Below are 25,711 nucleotides of genomic sequence, written 5' to 3'. Positions count from 1 at the left end.
AGGAGCGAGGCATTAGGACGGCTGGGAACCACTGTCCTAGAGCTTGAGTTACAGGAGGTTGTGAGCCACCCAGTATCGGTGATGAGAATCAGACCACAGTGTTCCACCAGAGCAGCCAGTGCTCCTAACAGCCGAGCTGTGCCTCTGGCCCCGACCATGACTTTTAAGCCCCACTGGCCAGTGTAGTCAAACAACCAGCAACAGAAGACTCAACAGGAAACCAGAATTTTTAAAAACTTTAACAATTTATTAGTCTTATTTCCCAGTAAAATATCCACATAATGTCAGAAGAATGGAATGATATTCAGCTGACTACCTTTAACTAATTCCACATAAATATTCAGCATCTAAAAACCTCAGGGAATCACCAGACCAAGTAGAAATTGATTTTTCAAAGCAGGTATTGCTTTACTCTCGTCACTAATCCAGTCAGTGTCATGACCAGTAAGTTGTAACGGTAAACAAAGGTTTGCTGAGGCTTTGAAAGAGGTCCCGGGGAGCCGGTGGAGTCAGTCCAAGAAGAAGATGTTATTGAACTGCGTGGCACAGAGCTTTTTCACCTCTTCTGCAAAAGAACAGAAAACGGTGTATCAAGGAACACAGCTTCTCTCCTCGGTCAGGACCTTCAGTTCTTTGGGGATACAGTTAGGAAATAAGTAAGTCTGCATTAATGTCGACTTTAAATTCCAGAAGCCTAAGCAATAACAACAAAATTAAACAAAGGAAGGCAGCGGGGGAAACAACTAACAAACTCCTGGGACCTTGTTTCCCAGCACACTAGAAATGCCACCTCTCGGGGTCAGGAAGAAGCGGTGTGAGGAGCATACAAGGATGGCGCTCTTTAGAAGCGGATGGGGTGCTCAGAAACTCTGGCTAAAACTTGGGATGTAAAGCAAATGCTTCACAGAGGCCATGGCCTTGACTACTCCACTCCCACTTCACTTTGATCTCGGTGGTGCCAAGTATGGAGCCCAGAGCCCAGAGTATGCAGGCAAATGCTGGACCAGAGCTACATGCCCACTCCTCTAAATTCCTGTTTTTATTTCAGGTATGCACTAACTGATGTTTTTCAAGTACACAAATATTAATACAAACATAGATATAAAATGTCTTAAGGCTGGGATGGTGAGGCTGCCTGTAATCGCATTCTTCAGGAGAAAGGTCGGAGGACGGTTTTTCAGCTCAAGATCAGACTGGTCTACATAGTAACTTTCAGGCCAGACAGACAGGAGATCTTGTCTCAAAAAATAAAACAAAAACCCGCAAACAAATAGGCAAAAGTAAAGATGTAAGCCCCTCGATTTCCCTTACAGTGTGCTTAATGGGCTATGTCCCCTAATCGTGCTGCTGCTGGTGCCATTCTACAGCTGAGCACCGGCCCAGCACCACCCCTGCTTCAGGACAACATTCATCAAGACCACAAAGCAGCTGCTGGATCGCACTGTGCAAACAGCCAGACCCAGCCAACTTTGATGGGAAGGCAGAAAAAAACTGCGTTCTGCTCATGCGCAGAGGTGACAGCTGGAGGTACCGTGTTTAGAGAGACGTGGTCTCATCACAGACAGATGAAAGGACATCTGTGCAGTGTGTACAGCTGTGGGTGTTGATTTAGTTTTATTTTTCTTTGTTTTGGTTTTTCGAAACAGGGTTTCTCTGTGTAGCCCTGGCTCCCATTCTGTAGACCAGAGTGGCCTTGAATCCAGAGATCCGCCTGCCTCTGCCTCCCAAGTGCTGGGATGAAAGATGAACACTGCCCAGCTGAAAACAATTTTCTTTTAAGGCATTATTAAGTTTAAGACTTCATATTTATTTGTGTGTGTGCATTTGAGTACGTGAGCATGGGCATGTATGTGTGTGCCATGGCACACGTGTTGAGGGCAGAGGACAACTTGTGTGTCTCGGGGATCAATCTCATGTCGTCAAGCTTGGCAGCATGTTCCTGCATCCACTGAGCCATTTCACAGGCCCTGTTTGCTTTTTTGAGTCAGGGTCACCGGTAGCCCAAGCAGACCTCAAACTCACTATGTAGCTGAGGATGATATTGAACTCCGAATCCTCCTGCCTCAGCCTCCTGAGAGCTGGAACTGCAGATGTGAACCACCACATGCAGGTTCTATAATATTTCTCAATACAGGGGAAAGATCACTTTGAAATATCAGTGGCATTAAAATTCTATTGAAATATCAAATCTTAGTTACCATTGACTTCGATCAGGTTTGCGTTTTTTTGATTCAGAATTACATACAGCTCCCGCTGGTCAGACTTCTTCCCAACAACCCAGTAATCGCTCATGGCTTTCACAATGATTTCTTCATCTTCATCTGCTCTGTAAGAAAGTTTCAGATGGGATCGTTTTATACACCCAGCTCAACTGTGGGGAGAAAAAGAACTCAAGACAGGAAATGGCACTAAACTGTCGTCTCAGTCAGGAGTTATGTGTGAATGAAGACAACTTCGTGTGATGTGGGAATAACACCCACGAGTGGGTCGAGCCTGAGCCCTTTCCAGGGGAGGCAGAGAGCTCTGGAGTACTACCTAGGCTACAGAGTGAAATCTGTGTAAACAAACAAACAAAAAATAAATACAATTCCTTTAAAATCTATTCTCAGAAAGACAGCACCCACTTTGAGAGGCGGCTAGAATTACCTGGTGAAGTCACTGTTGATGTCACCTAGAATCTTCATCAGATCTGGATGGACGGACGTGAGCGACACACTCGGCGTTTTCCTCATGTGAATTGTACTTTTCTCTGCTAAATTCATGTGGTTGAAGTAGATGAACTTAAACTGGGGTTCTTTCTCAGACCTGTCCAAACATGACACTGAGGTGTAACAATCTGAGAGAATAATTACCCAACTGCACAGCCACAGTGTGAAACTTTCAAAGTATCATGTGACCTTGTCTCAGTAAACAAACAAAACCCAAAAAACCTCTTGAACACAAAATTCATGAACCAAAACTGTATGGCAGGGCTGGCACGGTGACTCAGAGAGGAAAGGCACTCGCCACCAAGAAGACCTGAGCTGGAAGCCAGGATGCACGCGATGGAGGGAGAACCGACTCCTGAAGCCCGTCCTCTGACCTAGACACGCTGTATGAAGGTCTTGCGTTTTCAATGGCTGGGTGTTCAAGTCAAGGATCTCAGTGAGTGGGGTCTGGAGAGATGGCTCAGCAGTTAAGAGCATTGGCAGCTCTTCCAGAGGTCCTGAGTTTAATACCTAGCAACCACATGGTGGCTCACAACCATCTATAATGAGATCTGATGCCCTTTCCTGGCATGCAGGTGTACACGCAGACAGAGCACCATGTACATAAAATAAATAAATCTTTAATATAAATTTTTTAAAAAACTCAGCTGTAACCGATGCTTCATCCAATAATAACATGTGATATCTAATATGATAAAATTTTCCAGAGAGCTGGTCCACTTTAACAAAAATATTTTCCCTGCTATGTGATTTTTTTCTAAATGAAAGCATATTGTCCACAAAGTCTGACTGACTACCTGTTCTGTCACAGAAAGAACTGATCTCTGCTGCCCCGACTTAGAAGACTAACATTTCGTTTATCTCCAGTGCTCGGAATAATGTGTTCCATGTGAAGTAGTCACGGGACTGCAGCTCACTATGTAATTTCCACTATCCCAGTGAGAGCTGTCAAGCTGCATCAGCCTCTTCCACTGAAGGAAGATGAAATCCAAATGGGGACATACCTTCTCCTTTCCTCGGGACGTCACAGATGGGACGGAACAGCAGACACGCTGCAGCGTTAACACTGCCCATGCCCTTCAGTGAAAGCCACTGCCACTTGACCTAAGCACTTAGTGTATGAGCATAAACATGATGCAGATACAAACCCAGATATTCTCTTGTTGATATTAAACTGCTCACAGATGTCAGATGCCAGCACTGTAAGCTGGGGCCCAACGATGCTGTCCAATCTTCGGCAAAACTCCAGTGTCAGCTGCGTGGAGGCTGGCGGGAGTTTGAGAGACAGCACTCAGTGCTATAGTACTTTGTGTCTGACAGTTCCTACTCATTCTACAGTTCAATACTTGACAGTTTCCCCTGAAAAATCTACTGACCACCTAAATGAGATAAAGACAACTAGGGAGCAAAACAGACAATCAGATGCCCTTCCTCCCAAACTGAACAGAAATAGAAAAGTTAGAGTTGGTTACAGCTAACATGAAAAGGGAAGCCTTTTCACTACGAGGGAGGCTTTATATACCGTAAGTAGTGGCAAATGCACTGCCCACCCCAGAAATACCTAAGAAGGTCAAGTACTATTTAACACACAGGACACAGCACTCGGAGTCACTGGCTGTTTGATTCATCTCAAACATACCTCATTTAATCCTGAGTAGTTAGAGGGCAGGCACCACTGCCACCCACCACAGTCAGTGAGCACAGAAAGGCACTGGCCCTACTGCTGGACTTTAAATGTAATAGGGATCAATGAAGGTAGCAGAGGTTCCAAATGGGGAGCAGTGATTAAAACAGCCTCCCCATGGCTTGTGACAACATATTGATCATTTAAGGACAGAACACAGCAAACTGCAGAGATCTGACCCAGGCAGGCTGCAAGCAGACCCACGAGGACACCTACCATCAATCATAAAGCACACAGCTGCGCTCATGGCCTGTGGGGAGACAAACCAGAGATTACAACTGGTACAGAGAGGCGGAATAAGGGCTGTAAGCAAATGTGGTGAGCTTGTCTTGATTTCAACAAATCAACTGTAGGAAGAAACTGTCCACCAGACAACACAGAGGCTCATATGAAGGGGGCTGGCTTGTTTGGTACGACATGGCCTCATCAGTCAGGGACACAAAGGATTTAAAAAATGAAGTGGCATAATTTAAAATGCTCTCAAAACAAAACGGTACAATGGACTGACAAAAAGCTGGCATCTGAAGCTGAGCATGGTGGTGCAAGCTTTAATCCCAGCACTCAGGAGTCAGAAGCAGCTGAATCTCTGAGTTCGAAGCCAACCTGGTCTATAGCGAGAGCTTCAGGGCAACCAGGGCTGCACAGAGAAACCCTACCTTAAAAATAAGATTTGGTGTCTTATTAACTCAACTTTGATGGATGCCTCGGATTTCATTGTTCTAGTCTTTCTGTGTATACTTAACAATTTCCATAAAAAAACTTAAAAGAGACTACATGTTGCTAAAATCCTGCCAAATAATTGCAGTTATGACATCAGCAAGTAACAACAACAAAAACCATAGATAAAACTAAAATTGCCAAGTGTGGTGATACACACAGTACTCAGGAGACAGAGGAAAGAGGATCAGGAGTTCAAGGGCAGTCTCAGTTACACAGCAAATTCAAGGTCAGCCTGAGCTACGTGAGACCTTGTCTCAAAACAAAACAAACAGGGGCTGAAGAGATGGCTTGTAGTGAGGAGCATGCACCATCCTTGCACAGGACCTGAGCTTAGTTCCTACACCCAGGTTGGGCAGTTCACAAAACTCCAGACACGGGAATCTGGCAGCTCTGGCCTCTACAGGCAGCCGTACTCACACACACACCACACAGTGTTACACGGACAGTCTTTCTAACTACACATGAATTGAAATTTTAGCTCTAAAACTGATGGCCGAAGGTCCCATCTGAAGATACTGGAAAAAGGGCACACTGAACCTGAAGCCAACAGAAGAAAGGAGTCGCAATAATCAAAGCAAAAATGACCCCAACAAGGAAAAAGAGAGAAAGCACATGAAGCCAGAATTGGCTTCCAGGGAAAAGAACAACAGACACAAGACTGCAAACCCTCTTCACACTAGAATCAAAAAATGACAGAGAAGAACTCCAGGTACCACAGACAGCAATCAAAAGGAGACATCACTATGGCCTCTACAGGAAGAGGAGGAAAAACCAACACACAAGTACTGTGAAAATGTGTATGCCCACAAACTAATTAGCTTAATGGAATTCATAAATGCCCAAGGAAGACACAAACTACTGAAACTGCCCCGAGAAGAAATGGAACACGGTAAGATGACAACGAGAAATTTGTAATTCAAAAACTTACACGGAGTCAGGTGTGATGGTGCACACCTTTAGTCCCAGCACTGGGGGAGACAGAGGTAGGTGGATGTCTGTGAGTTCAAGGCCAGTCTAGTCTATAGAGTGAGTTCCAGGACAGCCAGGACTATATAGTGAGACCCTGTTCCAAAAAAACTAAAATTAAAAAAAAATACTCACACAAACACCCATGTACTGAGAGTTCTATGGGAATTCCAGCAAACATTTAAAGAGTTAGCACCAATCTCTAAAGTCTTCCAAAAATAGACCACTTCTCAAATCCTCCTATGATGGCCTTACCCTCACACCTATACCAGACACAGGAATCTCAACAACAAAAAAAGCATCCTCTGGAATCAGCCTGATAGAGGCAGGACTGGGGAGAAGGTCAACCATGAACTATCAAAGTTTTGGGTATGGTGGCCAGACAACTTCCCTAGAGGGCATCACTGCACACACTTCCCTCATTACTGCAGAAATTGGAGCTGTGCTGTCTGAAGTGTGACAGTCTGGTGATTCTTGATTGTACATGCTCTGTGTGTGTGTGTGTGTGTGTGTGTGTGTGTGCGCGCGCGCACCTGCATGGAGACCAGAGGAAGGCATCCATCATCTCTGCCCTGTTCCTTTGAAGCAGGGTCTTCTCCTAAACCTGGAGTTCATGGGGTTTTGTTGTTGTCTCTCAACTAAAGTGGCAGATACAAGCCCCAGCAACCCTCCTTTCTCAGAACGCCCCACTCCACTCCGCAGAGCTGGAGATACAGGTGCATGTGAGACCATGCTTGTCGTGCTGGTGTTGAGGTCTGCATTCAGGTCCTCACTCTTGTGCAGCAAGTGCTCCTAACCACTCCAGTCCTAGACTGACTGCCATCTCTGCTCCGTCACTGTTACAAGATAACCTATGAGCATAAAGGCCTTTCGGGGTTCTGTTTTTCCCATGAACTAATGACTTTAAATGTGATCTTGGAGACACCCAAAAAAGCAGTTGATGTCCAAAGTGAAGATAGTCCTGGGAGCTCCTGAACGTTGCAACTAGAGGCCACTGAACTGACCCTTGACTACATTAGTGGGTAAATTACATCCCCAAAAGGCTATTTAAAAAGATAAGGACTCTACATAGCACAAGTTAACAGCGCACCTTAAACTGTATCTATAGACAGAGTCTAGAGGTGGCAATCCAGTTAAGCGCCGGCTCAGTGAGTGAACCCTTGTCTGTGAACACACCACGATTCTAGCTTGGCAGACGACAGACTTTCCCCTACTCCAACGCTGCCTTAGAGTATGCCTCGGTACTGCTCTGGGTCAGACCCGCGGTGCGGATTCCAGGTGTTCTCACGGCTTACCCTCCTCAGGCCGCTGCCACACAGCTATGCCCCGAGAGGACGTGGGGGCGCAGCGAGACTTGAGTTTGTCTGTTTTCCCTGTCTCATCTGTGATTGACAGTTGATTTAACAAACTTACAGTGGGGCTGGGATGCTGCTCAGTGGTCGGGTCCTTGTCTAACATGCACGAGACCCTGGGTTTGAGAGCTGGCACCAAAAAACCAAACATTATTGTCACCATCATCAACACCAAAGCCTACACCAAAGCCACTCCCTCTCACAACTTCAGACTCCTGGGGAAACACTGCACTGAAGCCAGGGCGTCACACATGCCACACACGCCACACACATGTTCTACTGAGCTTCGGCTGGTCACACAGCACCTGGAGCTGGAGGAGTCTATTGCAGGTGGAAACCCTTCAGGACCGTCCTCCTATCTGAGACTGCACAGTGCTGGTGCAGGACTGTGGCAGACATTCAGGGGACCTCTTCATTCTGGAAACCTGTGTCCCTCCGAATGAAGCATTTTCTCATATAATTCCTCTCCCTGAATGAATAGTGAATTATGGAATTAATTCCTCTTCTTTTCAGTCTTCCATAATTTTAGGTAGTGTGGTGTAAAGTATACTTAAACAGTACTAGAGATGGAAGCCAGGTGTGTGCTGGCTAGTTTTATGTCAACTTGACACAAGCTAGAGTTATCTGGGAAGAAGGAACCAGAATTAAGAAAATGCCTCCATAAGACTGACCTGGGCAAGTCTTAATTAGTGATTGATGTGGCAGGACCCAGACTATTGTGGGTGGTTCCACCCCTGTACTGGTTCCTTGGTTCTAAAAGAAAGCAGCCTGAGGAAGTTGTGAGAAGCAAACAAGTAAGCAGCACCCTCCATGGCCTCAACATCAGCTCCTGCCCTGACTTCCCTGGAAGATGGACTGTGATATGGACTTGTGAGCTAAAATAAACCCTTCGTCCCCAATTTACTTCTGGTCATAGTGTTTTATGACAGCAATATAAACCCTAACTAAGACACAAGGGCTTTGTGCGTGCTACTTCCTCCCATGAGCGTATCTCTTATTATTTTATCCAGGATGGGCCAACTTACCTTGACCCTTCTAATGAATTTCATCTTTCAAAAGTTGTATTTTCAGTGGGTCTGGAGTGATGGCTCAGCAATTAAAAGTATTAGCTGCTCTTGCAGAGTGCTGGAATCCAGTTCCCAACACCCTTGGGGGGCCCACAGCTGCCTCTAACTCCAGCTCTAGGGGTTCTGGTGTCCTACTATGGCCTCCACAAGTACCCTTGTATGTATGTATGTATATACATATACACACACACACATGCACATATAAATGAGAAAATTTTTTAAATAAAATCTTTTAAAAATTGTATTTTCAGGGTGGAGAAATGGAGAGTTACTGTATAAAGGACAAAGAGTTCTTAAAGAGATGGTGTTAACTGCATATTTTATCAAAATAAAACAATATTTTTGAGACAAAGTCATACTGTATAGCTCTGGCTAGCTTGGAACTCATTATGTAGACCAGGCTGGCCTCAAACTCAGAGATTCACCTGCCTCTGCCTTCCTAGTACTGGGATCAAAGGTGTGTACTACCACACCCAGCCACATAAAAAAATTTAAGTGATATTTTTAATTAAATTGTGTTTACTATAATGTGGTTTTTTGTTTTGTTTTTCTTTTTGTCAGGGGGACAGTACTCCCACTCTAAATGCTAAGATGACCTTGAACTTATGACCTCTCTGCCTCGGCCTCCTGAATGCCCTAGTTATAGTCATGAGCCCTTCCACTGGGCTGCCTGGACCCTTTCATACCATCCTGCTTCACCTTAATGCACACAACTTCTCCAATCAATGCATACTGACTTTTATTTACTGTGCCTGCAAGGATGTCAGTGCCCAGGTCAGAGGACGTCGGCCCCCCGGCGCTGGAGCTGCACACAGCTGTGAGACGCTGTATAACCTGGGTGCTGGAAGCCAAGCTCAAGTCCTCTGCCAGGGTATCCGGGGCTCAAAGCCGCTGAGCCGCCTCTTCAGCTTTGTGTATACCAATTTCTTAAAGTCCTCGTCTATCCCTAGAATCAGTTTTCCCCTTTGGGGGCTTGTAGGGTCTTTGGATTTCTGTCAGACTTAAGCATAAGAGAACCCAAAGCCGCTGAGGGATGGCGGCTTTCTGTGTGGTACAGGATGAGAGAGGCGGCCATGCCATGGGATGGAACTCCAGAAGAGTCGTCGGCTTCTTGGCACACATGCTCACCCAGCCACCCTTGTCTCTCTCCTTCAGTACTTTCTTTTAAACAGACTCTGTCTCAGCCTGCTGCAGGTTCAGCTACAGCCTTGACTGTGGGCAAGGACAGGAAGGGGAAGGACATACTGACTCAAAGACAACACCCCTACTTCTCTCTTTCCAAGCCCACTTCCCACACCTGGCTTATGCAGGCCACTGCTGAGCTGGGGAGTCTGTACGCTCCAAAAACAGTGCTCGCCTGCACCAGCCCTGTCTCCTCACAGCCCAGACTGGAGCCTTCTCTCCTCTGAGTTCTCTCAGGCATTGTTTTGGTTGTCGTTCTTTGTTTTTGTTTTTCAAAACAGGGTTCTCTGTGTAGTCCTGGTTGTTCTGAAACTCATTCTGTAGACCAGGCTGGCCCCAAACTCACAGAGTCCTGGGATTTAAGGCATGCGCTACCACCTGGCTTAGACGTTGTTTTTAATCTTTCTATTATCCAGACAACGACAGGAGTCCCTCAAACTGTGTCATCCTTTCTCCCGTTTTACTGTGACATAATTTTTAAGCCTTTGAATGAAATTGTATCTGTAGCTTCAGGTAGAAAAGAAGATAGACCTGTGACCAGTTCTCTTTCTTGTACCACAACTGACTAGAGGGAGGAGAGGGAGGAGAAGGTAAGGGAGGGAGGGAGGAGGGAGGCGGGGAGAAGCACTAACCAGGCATGGCATCACCAGCAGTCCCAGTTACCAGGAGGCAGAAGTAAAGACTACTTGAGTTCAAGTTAAAGACCAGACTGGGCAAACAATGAAGCCTCACTCCAAAGTGAAAAGAAAACTCGCCCTAACATACATATATACTCTCACAAGGGAGTATCATGAAACAAAATACCGTCCTTACAGTCAGCCAGCCTAAAACTTTAGAGTTCCGAGCAAAAGCAGAATTCACGGTGCATGGCCATAGCGAACTGATGGGAGGCACTTGTACTCCGTGGGCACCACCTCTCACAGCCTTTGGTCTGTGGGCATTCGGGACTCTGGAAACTTGAACATCCCGCCTGAGCCAGTAATTCTTTCACTAGTAGCAAAATTGTCTAAAAGGACTGAAAGCAAACTTCCTACTGCAGAAGAGCACCCATTTTGAGTTTTACAGAAATTAGAGTTTGCAACCCCTTTTCCAAGAAACATTTAAGAGGTGTGAAGTGGTGCTGGTCTACACATGCAAAGGAGGTTTGCTTTAGTAGTCATCTGTAACACTGGAGGGAAAACAGTTGTTACCTTATAAACAATTAAATGGAGCTCTTCATAAGTGTCATCTGTATTTACAAAAATTTTGGGGAATCTGCATTTTGCTTCTGGATCATTAAGGTTCAAGGGTCCAGTAAGAAATCTTAAAAGTAAACACAGAGATGACTCAACTCAATGAGGTAAATTGTAAACACAACATAAATAGAACACATTCCTAGTCAAAGGCTATCATTGTTCTGTTGATGCTAGATGCCATTTGGTAAACACCAAAACCAGAATACAATAAAGGAACAGTTTAATGTCCCTGGAGACAACAGAATTTCCTTTTTGTGTTATTGCCGGTAGGGCAATTCAATGCTCATGACTTTATCTTTACCAGAAGAGATAATGAAAACAAACAATGAAGTCCTACCTTCCATAGTGTTGAAGATTTCCTGGCATTTCTGCCCTTATTGGGGAATCCCTTCCTGCCAACTGCAAACAACAAATGTTGAGAACAATTAGATTGTTTGCCTCTCACAGTGGTCCTACTTGCTAGTCGTCTCATGCCATTTTGCTATATCATTTTCCTGTATTTCTCTCCAACCAGAAAAAAAAAGAAACTACATTCTAAAATTTATGTGTGCGCCCACAGAACTGTGCCATTTTCAACCTTGGCCAGGGGTTGGTTTGTTTGTTTTTTCAGTGATAATGGTTAATGCAGGGCCTTGATAACTAGCTGGTCAAAGCTGGGTTTAAGTGACTGAGTGGTCAGTGGCAGAACAGGTCATCTATATCAGCCTTCCACCACCTCCATCGAAGGCTCTCAGCCCTGAGAAGGGAGGGTGAAGAATGTGAGAGCTGGAAGATGACAAGGAGATCAGTATTGTAACACACAATAATGAAGAACACGAAGCCAGGAGGAAATGGTTTGGGGGTTCTGGGTGAAGCTGAAAAAGAAGCATTGGTGGTGGATATGATTAATATACATATTGTATGTATACAACATGTATGAAATATTGAGAGAAAATATAGTACAAATGCTACAAAAATACACGAAAAATTAAGTTTAACCAGGACAGTGGTAATGTCCATCTAGGCCTAAATCCCACAAACTAATCCAGTTCTTTACTAACTAAAATGTCCATGTGGCGAAAGGTTCTTATCTTTTCATACTACCCCATGGAGACTGCCTTCTTTACATTCCTGCACGTGGGAACTCAAAGTTACAGAAGTACAGGCTTGTCTGAAGTCAAAGTATCTGTCTCCATCCATGACACCAAGTTTCCTCAAAGATCTGTACTTATCATGTTTTGATTTTGCTTAAAAAACAAACAAAAAAAATTGTTTCAGGAGCTGGAGAGATGGTTCAGCAGTTAAGGGCACTGACTGTGCTTCCAGAGGACCTGGGTTTGAGTCTCAGCACCCGCATGGCAGCTCAGCCATCTGTAACTCCAGTCCCAGAGGACCCAATGTCCTTTCTGGCCTCTTTAGGCACTGCATGCACATGATATACAGACATATGTGCCAGCAAAATTTCCATACATATAAAATTAAATAAATTTTGAAAAACGTTTGGTGCTCTTCTGGTTTTAACAAATGTAGTAGCTTGAAAGTAACTGGCCCCCATAAGCTCATAGGGAGTGGCATTATTAGGAGGTGTAGCTTTGTTGGAGTAAGTATGGCCTTGTTAGAGGAAGTGTGTTACTGTGGTGGTAGGCTCTGAGGTCTCATATGCTCAAGCTATACTCAGTGTCTCAGTTCACTTCCTGTTAGCTGAGGATCAAAGACTTAGAATTCTCAGTTCCTTCTCCAGCACTCTATCTGCCTGCATGCCACCATGTCTCACTGTGATAATGAACTAAACCTCTGAACCTGAAAAGCCACCCACGTTTTCCTTTACAAGACTTGCCATGATCATGGTATCTCTTCACAGCAATAGAAACCTTAATTAAGACAACATATCACCTCAGAATATCCCCAATGCATAGTATACCCCATGGTGAAAGTGTGTAGCCCAATACTAATCTATGAGAGAAGCTCTCACATGTACAAGTTCATACTGCCATGCTGCGTTGTAGCCTTCCACATTACACACACTGTTCTTCAATCATGTAATCACGGATTGCATAAAGTCTTCTGTTGTGGCACCATGCTATCAGAAGTTGGCAAGCATCAGAAGTAGTTCCTTGGAGGATGTGCTTACAAGCAAGGTTTTGATATCTGGCAGAGTAGTCCTGGCTCTACCACATCCTTGTTGGACACTGTAGGGTTTGAATCTAGAATGTCCCTCAATGGTTGTGTGTTAAGGGACTGGTCCCCAGCTGGTAGTGCTACCGGCGGGTGACTGGACCTTGTGGATATCAAGCTCACTGATGGCAAAATCCATTGATGAATTCAAAGTTGAATGTACTATTTGAGATGGGTTCTTGTTGGAGGAAGTAGGTCAGCAGGCATACCCTTGAAGGATATATCTACCTTGGTTGCTCTCTCCCTGCTTCTCCAACCTGGGGCAGGCAGCCTCTGCCACATACAAGCAGCCAACCTTTGAAACCCGAGACTGTGATAAATCAAGCTTTCCCCTCTGAGCTGTTTTCCTCAGGTATCCTGTCAGTGATGAGAAGCTAACACATCTTGGCAGAGTGCTGATGTCCCCTAAGCCTGAGTAACCTCCTGATAGAGTAACCAACTCTTCAGATAGCTCCGGAGGCTCACAAGGGCATTCGATGCACTGGACACTGGGAGCATCACTAGTGCACAGTAAGTACCCAACAACTGTTGGCCACTGTGTCCAACCTGACGGAAAAGAGCTAAATTCTGGATGAGGCTCTTTCAAATTTCTTTCAGTGTTTTCTGGAAGTGCTAAGGCTGGCACCCAGGGCCTTGTGCATGCAAGAAAGTACTCTGCTAGTGAGCCACATGCCTCCCCTTGAGTTGATCAGAGAGGTTTTCCCATTGTTTCAAATCAAGGCCTTAAACACTGGAGAAAGATGGTGGATGAGGAGGGGAAAAAGCTTGTAAATGAACAGAACAAGCAAAAATAACGACGTTATGGGCGGTGAACACTTCCAGCCTAAGAAACTATAAAAGAATACTTTGGGAAGAACACTAGCGCTTAATGTTCTCTGTGGAACATTGGAAATGAAGTACCGCAGTGGCAAAGCAAGCTAGGCAGTTAGTCTTCTATTCACAATGTAGATGAGAAGCGGCAGACTCAGCCGGGGCTCTCACAGAGTTCTTTAACCCCATCCAAGACCCAGCTTTCTCTCTGTCCCATGAATCGCTTCACCTACTGCCTTTGAATACAAGAGACCACAGAAAAGGTGACATTCATGGTTTCATATGTGACCATGATCAAACACTACACAGCTAAATATTGCTGAGTTTCACATACCAACATAAAGCAGAGTCCTGTTGCCCACCTCAGCACCCATCTCCACCTCCCATCCACCATGTGCATGTCTTCATCCATAGGATGCAATCATACCTCAGGTTCAATGTGCCTGGGGAACAGTGAGGTGGTGAGATATTTGTACAAAATCCTCATGTCGTCTTGTTCTAATCCACTCCTGAAACATCGGGAAAACACTGGGTTACAGTCTGGAATTGGTCTTCTGACTTCCCTGCTCTACAGTAAAGCTTGTTTTTGTCTTTCCATAATAGGAAGATGCTGAACCAGGGATGTAGTTAAGACAGGAGAGGAACTGCCTAGCATGCATGAAGCTCTGAGATCCATCCCCAGCACTGCATCTGTAATCCCAGCACTCAAAAAGTTAAGGCAGAAGGATCAAAGGTCAACCTTTGCTACTTAGAGTTCAAGGCCAGGCCATGTCACACACTGCACGAGATAAAACAAAGACAAATAGAAGATTCCCTCTCCTCCACCTGGGAAGTTCAGGGAGGAAACACAAACCAAGTGCTGGCACTAGCACTGCATGCTGACCCGCTAGCAGCTGCTGCTCCACAGTTCTGTATTTTAAATGAGACTAGAAACAAAAGCCCTGCTGGGCAGTGAGGGCGCATGCCTTTAATCCCAGCACTCAGGAGGCAGAGGCAGGAGAATCTCTGTGAGTTCAAGGCCAGCCTGGTCTACCAGAGCAAGTTCGAGGACAGGATCCAAAGTTACGCAAAGAAATCCTGTCTCGAAAAACCAGAGAGAGAGAGAGAGAGAGAGAGAGAGAGAGAGAGAGAGAGAGAGAGAGAGAGAGAGAAACAAAAACCCTAACAGGGCCAGCAAGAAGGCTCAGCAGGTAAAGGCATTTGCTGCACAAGCCTGGTCACCTGAGTTTGGAACCAATGGTGGATGAGAGATGTGCACCTCACACACATGCACTCAAACATGCATGCACCACACACACACACACACACACACACACACACACACACACACACACAGTTTTTATTTCTTTGCATCCAATAGACTTGACCTTCAGGCTGAAGCCCATTCTGGTTACTTAGGGCAGTAGTAACCATATGCTTCCTTCTAGTAGCACACATCTTGGCATCCTGACCTACACAGTGAGCACATTCTGGAAAATACCACTATGCTACAGATACATAACTTGACCATAGGTATCAGAAATATATGTGGTTTGACTTCAGGCAAATCATCTCATTTCAAATGAGGCAAGAATAAGGAAAAGTGCTGGGAACTGGCGGACATTACCTTTGAAGAGGTGTTTGTTGTTGTTTTGGGGCAGGAGATAAACAAGGTCACTGAAAAGTCCTGGGAGAACTGCATGAATGCCTCTTCCATTTCCTGTCCTGTTAGAATGAGTTCTGGCCTTTCTCGCAAAAGCTGCTGCCCCTTCCTCTAGACAGCACACCCTCACTATCTGTACACCTGATCATCTCCCACACCACCTCTGCTTCCAGGATTCAGTTCTCATGAGTCCTGACCATATCGAAAATGCAACACAGGCTGGGAACATGGCTCAGGAGTAAAGGCTTGCCACACTAGCATGAGGACCTGAATTTACATTCCCAGCACCCATGTAAAAAGCTAAGTGTGAAAAGCTACCACGGGAGGTGGTGGCACACGTCTTTAATCCCAGCACTCAGAGAGGCAGAGGCAGGCAGATTTCTGTGAGTTTGAGATCTATGTGGTCTACTGAGTGAGTTCCAGGACACTCAGAGATACACAGAGAAACCCTGTCTCAAAAAAACAAAAACAAACAAACAAAAAAAGCTAAGTGTGACAGTACATCCCTGCAATCCAAGTGCTGGGGAGGTGGAGACAGGAGCATCCGGGGTCACTGGCTGGCCAGCCTAATTTAATCAGGCAAAACGTCAATACACATAAATAAAATAAAAATAAATGTTTAAAAATGAACGTAAATACTCTAGGGTCCCTACAGCAGAAACAGATGTTCTGTGCATAGATAGGAAGAGTGGTTCAAAACCTTTGCTGCTTGCATGGCAGCACCGACCCTCAGCAATCTGTTAGGTGGTGAAATTTCCAAACCAAACACATGGGTGGTTATAAGAGTTATCTTTTGCAGAAGTAACTGAGATGATAGAGGAAGGACAAAGTAAAACCAAAATCGAGATACAACTTTCCTTCTGATATATACGTAAGCACTGGATTGAGGGTTGTGGCAGGAGGATCACAAGTTACACACTAGTTTGAGCTACATAGTACAACCCCATCTCAAAAAATAAAAACCAGAAACGAAATAAAACACCAACCAAGGTGAGCAAGATGGCTCAGTAGATAAAGGTACTACTTGCTATGCAAGCCCGATGACCCAAGTTTGAGCCCCAGGGCCCACATAGAACTGGAAGGAGAACCGGTTCCATAGGTTGTTCTCGGACATCCACATGCATGTGCCCACACATGTATCATACAGTAATAGTGAAAATCCAGAAGCATTGTTTCCCTAGCTTAAATCTCAGCAATTCATGTGTACACACGTGACACTCACACTCTATTAAACTGGTTTCTATTTAATTGTGTGCAGCTTTCTGCTGTCTTTACTTCAATGCTAAGTGGCCTTTCATCTGTCACCCCAACTGGTGGAGACACTGATTTATTTGAGAACAGCTCCCTTCTCCCCCACCTCCCCTTTTCCTCCCCTCTGCCTTTCTCCTCTGCTTCCATCTTTTTTCCCCACTTCTCATATATGTTCGTGTATGACTCTATGTGTACCTAGGTGCACATGTGTAGGAGTGCACTGAGTGTATGCACTGACATAAAGAGGTCCACGGTTAATACCAGGAGTCATCCTCAATGGCTCTTCTACTTTATTCACTGAGCTGGGCTCTCTCCTCAAACCGAGAGCTCGCTAACACAGATAAATTAGCTAGCTATCCGCATCTCTGCCACTCCACCCCACCTCCCCCGGCACTTATGTGGTTCTGAGGATCTGAACTCCGATCCTCATCCTAGGACAGCAAGGGCTTAACACTGAGACATCTCCTCAGTTCTGGCTCTAGTTCTAAGCTCCTCTGCTTGGTAACTGTAATTGTTTATTACCCTAGCTTTGTTCTAAGTAATCCTTCTAATCTGACAATTCCTACCAAGAACTGTCCAGCTGTGACAGACAACCGCACCAATTGCTGCTGAGTTTATTACTCTGACCACGTCTCTTACAGGCCAAGCCACAGGGCGTTACCTACCAGATGAGTTGGTCGTTGTAGAGGAATGCAGTATATTTGACTATACTTAGACTTTCTTCCATTCTATTGATAAAGGACTGGATTTTCAAGTATGTCATTTTATCCAATGGGAAGAAGCTGATTCCTCCAAAAATATCAAGTAGGTCACATGACTGCAAATGCAGAGTCTGCAAATACTGTGGGAAAATAAGACACAAGCTTAACAGCATACTTGTATACTCAATACAGTGCTCCTCACTGGAAATAATCTCACGTTAGGCTGCTACATACGGCAGTCACACTCTGATGAACAGCACAATGACAAGTCCGACAAGTACTAAGTCAAGAGTAACTGGATTTAAAATCAACAGAAAAGCTGAAAGCCCGCTGTGTACTTGGTATGTTTCATCTCTTAGGATTCAGCCCCTTAAGAATCCACATGATGGAGCCATGGACAGACACAGTGCCGTTCTGAAGAACATTAGTCAGGACATTTGACTCAAACAACAGTTAACTCATGACAGGACAGCGATGAGGACAGAACAGGGGCTGAGACAGACGGCACCAGAGTGACTTAGTAAATTATCATTAGAGTGAGAAGCGCTTCAACATGGCTCAGAGACTAAAGCGCTGCTCACACAAGCATGAGGGCTGGCATTCAGATCCTAGCATCCACAGAAAAAGTTAGGTGTGCGTGATGGCTCCATGTAATACCAGCTGAGGGGACAGAGACAGGGGACCATGGAGCAAGCTGGCCAGTTAGACTTGCTGAAACAGTGGCCTCTGGGAGAGACCTTGACTCAGTGCATAAGTTGGAAGGCAGCTGAAAGTCAACCCCAGGTTGCATGCACACAGTCATAGTAAGTTAAATGGACAATACAGAAATAGGAACGAGAGATGTAGTGGCTTGAGAGAAGCCCTCCACAGGCTCAGATATGTGAATGCTAGGTCCTCAGTCGATGGGGCAATTCTGAGAAGGGTTGGGAGGTGTGGCCTTGTTGGAGGGCATCTGTCACTGGGGCTGGGCCTTGAGGCTTCAAAACCCCAGCCAAAACCAGTCACTCTTTCTCTCTGCCTGCTGCTTATATAAACAGATGTAAGCTCTCATCTACTGCTCCAGCCCCATGCCTGCCTGCCTGGTGCCATGCTTCCTGACGTGATGGTCATGGGCTCACCCTCTGAAACTGTAAAGGAGCCTCAGTTAGAGACTTTCTTCTATAAACTGCCTTGGTTATGGTGCCTCTTCACAGCAAAGGAACAGCAACCAAGACAAGAGGTATTTTAGGGAGAAAATAAGCTGAGAAATATTACTTGAACATAGACTGAATTTGACAGAGGTTGGGGCAAGTGAAGCAAAACCCAAAGCACAATGAAAGAGACTGGTAACTATTCAGAGATGTCATCACTCGGGACAGTCACATTCATGTGACTGAATCTGTGTCACAGCGTGTCAGGCAGTGTTCTACTGTTGTGAAGAGACACCATGGCCACGGCAAGGAAAACATTTAACTGGGGCTGGCTTACACGTTCAGAGGTTAGTCTACTGTCATCCTGGTGGGAGCATGGCACCACGCAGGCAGACATGGTGTTGGAGAAGGGGCTCACAGTTCTATATCTGGATCCACAGGCAGAAGGAACAGAGAGCCACTTGGACTGGCTTGGGAAACCCCAGGGCTCTCCCCAGAAACACACTTTCTCCAACAAGGCCACACCTACTAATCCCTTCAACTAGTGCCGCTCCCTGATGAGTAAGCATTCGATCTATAAGCCTAGGATAGCCATTCACATCCAAACGACTGCACAGCTAAAGCCCCCTTTCCTGAGTGAGGCCACATGAGGCCTGTGAGGACAGCAGAACCAACAGAGCCGGGTGACAGCTCACATTTCTAATCCCAGCACTTTGGGATGCTGAAACAGGAGGATTATTGTACTGCAACTCTGAGGTCAGTATAAGCTAACCAGTAAAATCCTGCCTCAAAAAATACATAAATAGAAAGGTGTGTGTGTGTGTGTGTGTGTGTGTGTGTGCGCACGCGCACACACACTCATGCACGTGTGCGCACGCATGCGTGTGTGTTCATAAAATAAAGTAAAAATGCACTCCAGTAACTGGTCTAATTTTTCTATTCAGCTAGCCCACCCACATAGTAAGACAGCTTTTGAAGAAAGCCTTCCCCACCACACGCACACAGATGCAGGCAGAAGCAGATTAAGCTAAGACATGTCTGGGAGCTGCCCCAGGAGCCCTGGATGGAGACAGGGTGCTCTGTTCCAATAGCCTAGGTTACAGGCTGATGAGCTCTCACTGCCCTGGGTTCCTTGCCACATTCAAGGTCTAGGTTTGTATCTAAAGAAAACAAAGCTAGAGAGAGCTCCATGGTTAGGAGCTCATACTGCTCCTGCAGAGGAGCAGAGTTCAGTTCCCAGCACCCTGGCGGGGACAGCTCACAACTGTCTGTAACTCCAGCTCCAAGGAATCGGACATCCTCCTTTGGCCTCTATGAGCACTGCACTCACGTGCACATACCCACACATAGACACACACATACATACATTTTAAGATATGAACAATAAATTGGGGCTGGAAAGAGGCTCTGTGGTTAAGAGCATTAGTGACTCCCAGAGGACCCAAGTTCAATTCCCAGCACCCACAGGGCAGCTCACATCTGTCTGTAACTCCAGATCCAGGGGATGTCACACAGACATACATGCAGGCAAAACACTAATACACTATATATGTCCTTAAGAATAAATTAAAAAAACAAATGTGTCTGCCTCTATATTGCTCCATAACCCCCCTGGCATTGGGGATCAGCCAAGGTTCTTATCCAGACCAGCTAAGTGCTTAGCCACTGACTCATACCAGCTGCACTGATGTCTCTCTCAAGACTTGTCTGCATATTATTAACGTTATAAACAAAATTCAGGACACTTACCCGATGGAAAAACTTCTCTAATCTTTCTTTCAGAAGCTTGACACCTCCATCTTCCATGGCTTTCTGAAATGTCCCATTAAAAAGCTAATGGTGGAGAAGAGTGTGGAAAATAAAGTCAATGACCTGCGCTACTCGATCTCTCTGATCCCATAAATAAATTAAAAACTACAATAAAAATGAGCAAACATTTTTAAAGATGGGAATGTAGCTAAATGGTAGAGCATCTGCCTGGGTTCAATCGTCAGTACTCCAAAAAAACAACTACTTTTAGAGCCAGACATAGCAGCATACACCAGTAATCCCGGCACTCAGAATGCTGAGGCGAGATGACTGTGAGTTTGAGGTTGGCCTGGACTATTGAGAGAAAACTTGACTCAGCAAGCAAAGTACAACAAAACTGTTTATAAACATTTCCCAAGCTTATCTTCAACACAGTGGATAGACCCTGACTTGAAAGAGAATGCCGGCCCAGTCAGATCCTGCATGTCCTTCACCAGTGTCTAGCCAGATGAGTACAGATCTCACCCTCGTCAAAGAAACATCTCCTTGCAACAGAGACCATTACAGAAAACCACAACTGATCAAAATGCATTAAAGAAGTGATCGTGGGCTGGAGAGATGGCTCAGCGGTTAAGAGCATTGTCTGCCCTTCCAAAGGTCCTGAGTTCAATTCCCAGCAACCAGATGGTGGCTCACAACCATCTGTAATGAGGTCTGGTGCCCTCTTCTGGCCTGCAGGCACACACAGAATATTGTATAATAAATAAATAAATAAACAAACAAACAAATATTAAAAAAAAAAGAAGAAGAAGAAGTGATCGTGTGGCGCCCAGATCCAAGTGAACAACCACAACACAAACCTTCACCTAAGGCTCAGAGACCACAGAAGAACAGGAAGCAGAAATACTGCACGAGCCAGAGGACCAGGAAGACTGTTGTGAGGTTGCATCTCCTAAAATGTCAGAGAAGCTACACCCATGAAATCTCATCAGCTTGGCTGCCCAAACAAGACCTGAACAAGGATGACACCAATAGCCATCCTAACACAGAAGGGAAAAACCTTATGGAAGGGACTTAACCTAGATTAAAAGCTAATAACTAAAGAATGTTGAGAGCAGGAAAAACAGTCTTCCCCCACCAAAGGGTTATCCGATAACCAAGTGGTCAGCTCTGAAACATATACATACAAGTAACATTACATGGAATGAGCAGGTTTTATGTGTGTGTGTATTTAGGTTATATATGTATGTAGTACATATATATACAAACATACAAACATATGATTAAGAGAAAGAGACCATGAGTGAATGGAGCTATGTGGAAGGGGCTGTAGGGAGGAAAGGAAAGGAGAAAATATTGTAATGATATTTCAAAATAAAGAATTATTTTAGAACAGTATATTTGCTCTTTCCCAGAGGGCAGTGCGGATGTGGAAGCCACGCCTACCTTGTACATGCCGTAGCACTGCCGTAGCACTGAACTGTACACCTTGTCCTACAAACAAGAAAACAGCATCTCACTGGATCCAGGCACAGCAACAGGACAACTCTTAGCAAATCACATGATTATTAGAAACTTGGTTCTATGGTAGTTGTACGCTGAAATAACAGGCATTCAAGTGCAAGTTTACAGACCAAGAAGTCGCTGTTAGAAGGGCTTCACACCCAGATGACCAGTGGAAGGATTAAGAAGACAGGGCCCTTAAATATTCTTAGAAGGTTATGTTAAAGTAAGCAATAAACATAAAACTTTCCTATGACCCCCCCAAGAAGCTACCGAGTTTAAAGGAAGTCACTGGACACATCTAGGAATAACCTTCCTAAAGGCATGGGGACAGAGACGGCGCATTACCAACAGCTCCTCCTCTTGGTACTCCACAATGGGCTTGCCGTCTTTACTCTGCTTCTCGATGATAGGATTCCGAACAACCTATGAAGTTTGATAAACCGAAATTATATAATGATACGATTGTATGTTTTAAACCTCCTCCTAATTTTAAAAATCTGGGGCTGGGCAGTAGCTCAGTGGTAGAATGTTTGCCCAGCATATGCTTGGGTTCCAGTTCCAGTAATGAAATACAGACAACCAAGGGCCAGCAAGGTGGCTCAGCAGTTAAAGGCACTCGTCTACAAGGCTGGTGACCTGGAATTCAATCCCTCAGACCAACATGGGGGGAAAGAGAGAACAAACCCTCTCTAACACATGTGCTCGGGCACACCTCCCCTGACAAAGTAAATAAATAAGCATAATTAAAAACATTTAGATAAGAAAATAATTGAGAGCTGGGGAGAATGGCACAAGGCTTGAGTTTGATCCCCAGCACCCATGGAAAAGCAGGACATTCTTAGCACTCAAGAGGCAGAGGCAGGTGGATCTCTATGAGTTAGAGGCCAGCCTGGTCTACAAAGAAAGTTCCAAGCCAGCCAGGGCTACACAGTGAGGTCCTGCCTCTAAATAAATAGAATAAACTGTTAAAGAGTGGGATATGGTGGCACAATCCTAGCATTAGGGAGGCAGAGACAGGTGGATTCCCGGAGCCTGCTAGATTAGCATAGTTGGCAAGCCTCCAAGCTTTGTAAGAGACCTTGCTCAGAAAACCAGGTGGACTCCCAAGAAATAGTACCCAAGGTTGATATATGCATCCATACTACGCATCCATACATACACATGTGCTCACGGGGCAGCAGTGACACACGCCTTTAATCCCAGAACTTGGGAGGCAGAGGCAGGTGGCTTTCTGTGAGTTCAAGGTCAGCCTGATCTACAAAGGTGCCAGGACAATTAAAAAGAGAAACCCTGTCTTGCCCCTCCCACACAAAGAATGAATAAACACATATGCTCACCACCACTCTACAAATACACAAAAATGTTAGACCACTAGACACAAAATTACTTTGGTTTGTTGGTGGTGTCTATTCCAGAGCCCGGCAGGAACCTATGCCTGCTAGACAAGTACCTACAAAAGAGCGCCACCTGTAGACAGAAAGTTTCTTTTTATTATTATTATTACTACTATTACTGTTAGAGACAAGGTTTCTCTGTGTAACCCTGCCTGTCCCGAAACTCACTCCAGATCAGGTTGGCCTCCAACTCAGAGTTCTGTGGGCCTCTGTCTCCCGAGTGCTGGGATTAAACAGTCAGAATCAGAATAGTAATATTGATTTTTAAATTGCACCCAATTTTACTATGATTCCTAAGGACACAAATTCCCAGAACTTCACTATTACTGCATATGTAAATACCATGACCATCCAGAAATTTTCTTCTGGTTCATTGAAGAACTGTCTATTCTTCTGTGTGTGTAAAGATTTTGCAGGTTTCGATGGGCTGAAAGTCCTAGGGAAAAAAAGTTTTCAAAACATGGTTGGAAGAGTAAGTCGAAAGAATTCGCCAATCTCTACAAAACAACAACCAGATCGTGTAAAGTAGTACCTCGTAAACTGTACAATTGCTTCACATAATCCAACATTTCTAATTTTTTCATTCTTTTCTACTTCATTTGGATGATAAAACAAAATTTTATTTTCTTCCTAAGGCAGGAAGAAACAGAACACAGCATTAATATCAGCATTTATTCATCTTAACTCTTAAAGTGCTGAGTTTAACATCCACTTTTCCCATCATTGAGGCTAAGGACAAAACCTAAAAATTACTTTAGAAAACCCAAAATTCCTTTATCGTGGTTTTGTAAATACTGTCATCCACCAGTCTTACAATCATGGTATTCACAAAGTCACATTTCTTTTTTTTTATTAAAGATTTGTATTTATTATGTATTCAGGGTTCCTACACGTATCCTAAAGTACAGAAGAGGACACCAGATCTTATTACATACACATGGTTGTGAGCCACTACGTGGTTGCTGGGAATTGAACTCAGGACCTCTGGAAGAGCAGCCAGTGCTCTTTACCTCTGAGCCATCTCTCCAACCCAAATCACATTTCATCAGTAGTACAAAAAGAGGTTAATGAAAATCCCGGATTTCTTTCCGCGAGTCACCAAGCCTCTCGAGAAAGGGGCATGTATGCACGTGCGCAGCATGTCAGAGAGGCAAATTAAACCAAGTCTGTTCAAGAGCACTTGGACTGAAAATCTCTAAATAGGGCTATGATTTATTTGTAACAAAACACAGCTCAGGACATCCTTTGAGGAAGTCACCACCCTCAACCCAGAGCAAACAAAATCTCTTACTAATTTTATGTGGCCGTGGGGGGTGGGGGAGATTAACTTTCTGAGGCTCCTCCAAGTTTGTTTGGTTGGTTTGGGTGTGTGTGTGTGTCTGTGTGTCTGTGTGTGTGTGTGTGTGTGTCTGTGTGTGTGTGTGTATGTCTGTGTGTGTGTGTGTGTGTGTGTGTGTCTGTGTGTGTGTGTGTGTGTGTTTGTCCGCCAATCCCCCCCCCCCCACCACCACCACCAAAGGAGCTACGATCCACCAATCTGGTTCCACCTTTGCAATTGAAGACTTTCAAGAGAGAAGACAAGTTCAATTTCGATTGCCCAGAGTTGAATCAAAGGGAAAGACAGTCAAACCGGGCGGAAGGATTAACCTGACGGACCTTCACTGACAGGACCGGCCTGCGATGTCAAGTGCCCGGCACATCCCACCCGGAGTCACAGCAGACACGGAGCAGTCTCAGTCAGGACTGAGGCGATCAGGAGGAGCCGCCTCGCAGCCGCGCCCTGCAGCTCCCGAGCACTGACAGCGGCCGCTGGTGCCCCGACCCCTCCTCGCGCCCCGCAACCCCGTAGCCCCGTCAGCGTACCTCTCCCTCGCGCGGCCCGAAGCGAGGGTTGTAGATGAAGAAGCTCAACAGCGCCGGCGGGAACTGCTTTTCCTGGGCCGCCCAAGTCCCCGTCCCGGCCGCCGCTGCAGCCATACCCGCCCGGCCCCCACTTCGGGAGCCTCCCCTCCGCCCGCTCAGAGACAGCAGCCTCAGGGAACGCCGCACTTCCGCCTCCCTAGCCGTCGGCCCGGAAGAGGTCGCTACTGACCCAGAAGAAGAACCTGCAGCGCCCGGTCCTTCTCTGGTACGTCCGGGTAGACCCGCTTCCCGCGTATTTCATGGGCTGTGGTGTGTTTCATTTTATTGGCTCTTGGATATCTGTCATATCATAAAGGGCGAAGACCATGAATTTCAAGAGCAATGTAACAATGAACGGTTTGGGGTTTTTTGTTTGTTTGTTTGTTTTTCTAGACAGGGTTTCACTATGTAGCCATGACTGGCCTGGAACTCACTCTGTAGACCAGGCTGGCCTCGAACTCAAGGAGTTCCTCCTGCGTCTGCCTCCAGAGTGCTGGCATTAAAAGGTGTACACCACAGATACGGTGTTTTTGAAATGTGAAGAAGGGTTTAGCGGAA

The 25,711-nt window shown here is 45.4% G+C and overlaps 1 protein-coding gene across 1 annotated transcript; it reads right to left on the bottom strand.

Moving 5' to 3' along the window:
- Positions 1-226: 226 nt before the first annotated feature.
- Positions 227-25,281, bottom strand: Ccz1 (CCZ1 vacuolar protein trafficking and biogenesis associated). The gene is made up of 15 exons (XM_048436785.3): positions 25,115-25,281; positions 23,784-23,881; positions 23,594-23,687; positions 22,203-22,280; positions 21,798-21,845; positions 20,352-20,435; positions 17,437-17,612; positions 14,306-14,387; positions 11,252-11,313; positions 10,870-10,981; positions 4,609-4,642; positions 3,857-3,974; positions 2,647-2,805; positions 2,199-2,326; positions 227-565 (listed from the first exon to the last, which is right to left on the bottom strand). Exons 1-15 carry the CDS (start codon positions 25,226-25,228, stop codon positions 510-512), a joined length of 1,443 nt encoding a protein of 480 aa, XP_048292742.1. The 5' UTR covers positions 25,229-25,281; the 3' UTR covers positions 227-509.
- Between the last annotated feature and the right edge of the window lie 430 nt (positions 25,282-25,711).

Source organism: Myodes glareolus, chromosome 2 (genome assembly GCF_982192425.1).
Source record: "Myodes glareolus chromosome 2, mMyoGla1.1, whole genome shotgun sequence".
In the NCBI taxonomy this organism is placed as follows: domain Eukaryota; kingdom Metazoa; phylum Chordata; class Mammalia; order Rodentia; family Cricetidae; genus Myodes; species Myodes glareolus.
Note: the sequence above shows the minus strand (reverse complement) of the source record. Positions and strands in the feature narration are given on the sequence as shown.

What these genes read in the sequence shown, in the direction of transcription:
- Ccz1 (XM_048436785.3), bottom strand. Translation starts at nt 25,228, where the DNA reads ATGGCTGCAGCGGCGGCCGGGACGGGGACTTGGGCGGCCCAGGAAAAG. An exon ending in AAAATTTCTGGATGGTCATG is followed by an intron (nt 22,281 to 23,593) that starts GTATTTACATAT and finishes CAAACTTCATAG; the next exon opens with GTTGTTCGGAATCCTATCAT. An exon ending in TCCATTTAATTGTTTATAAG is followed by an intron (nt 4,643 to 10,869) that starts GTAACAACTGTT and finishes GTCTCCCCACAG; the next exon opens with GCCATGAGCGCAGCTGTGTG.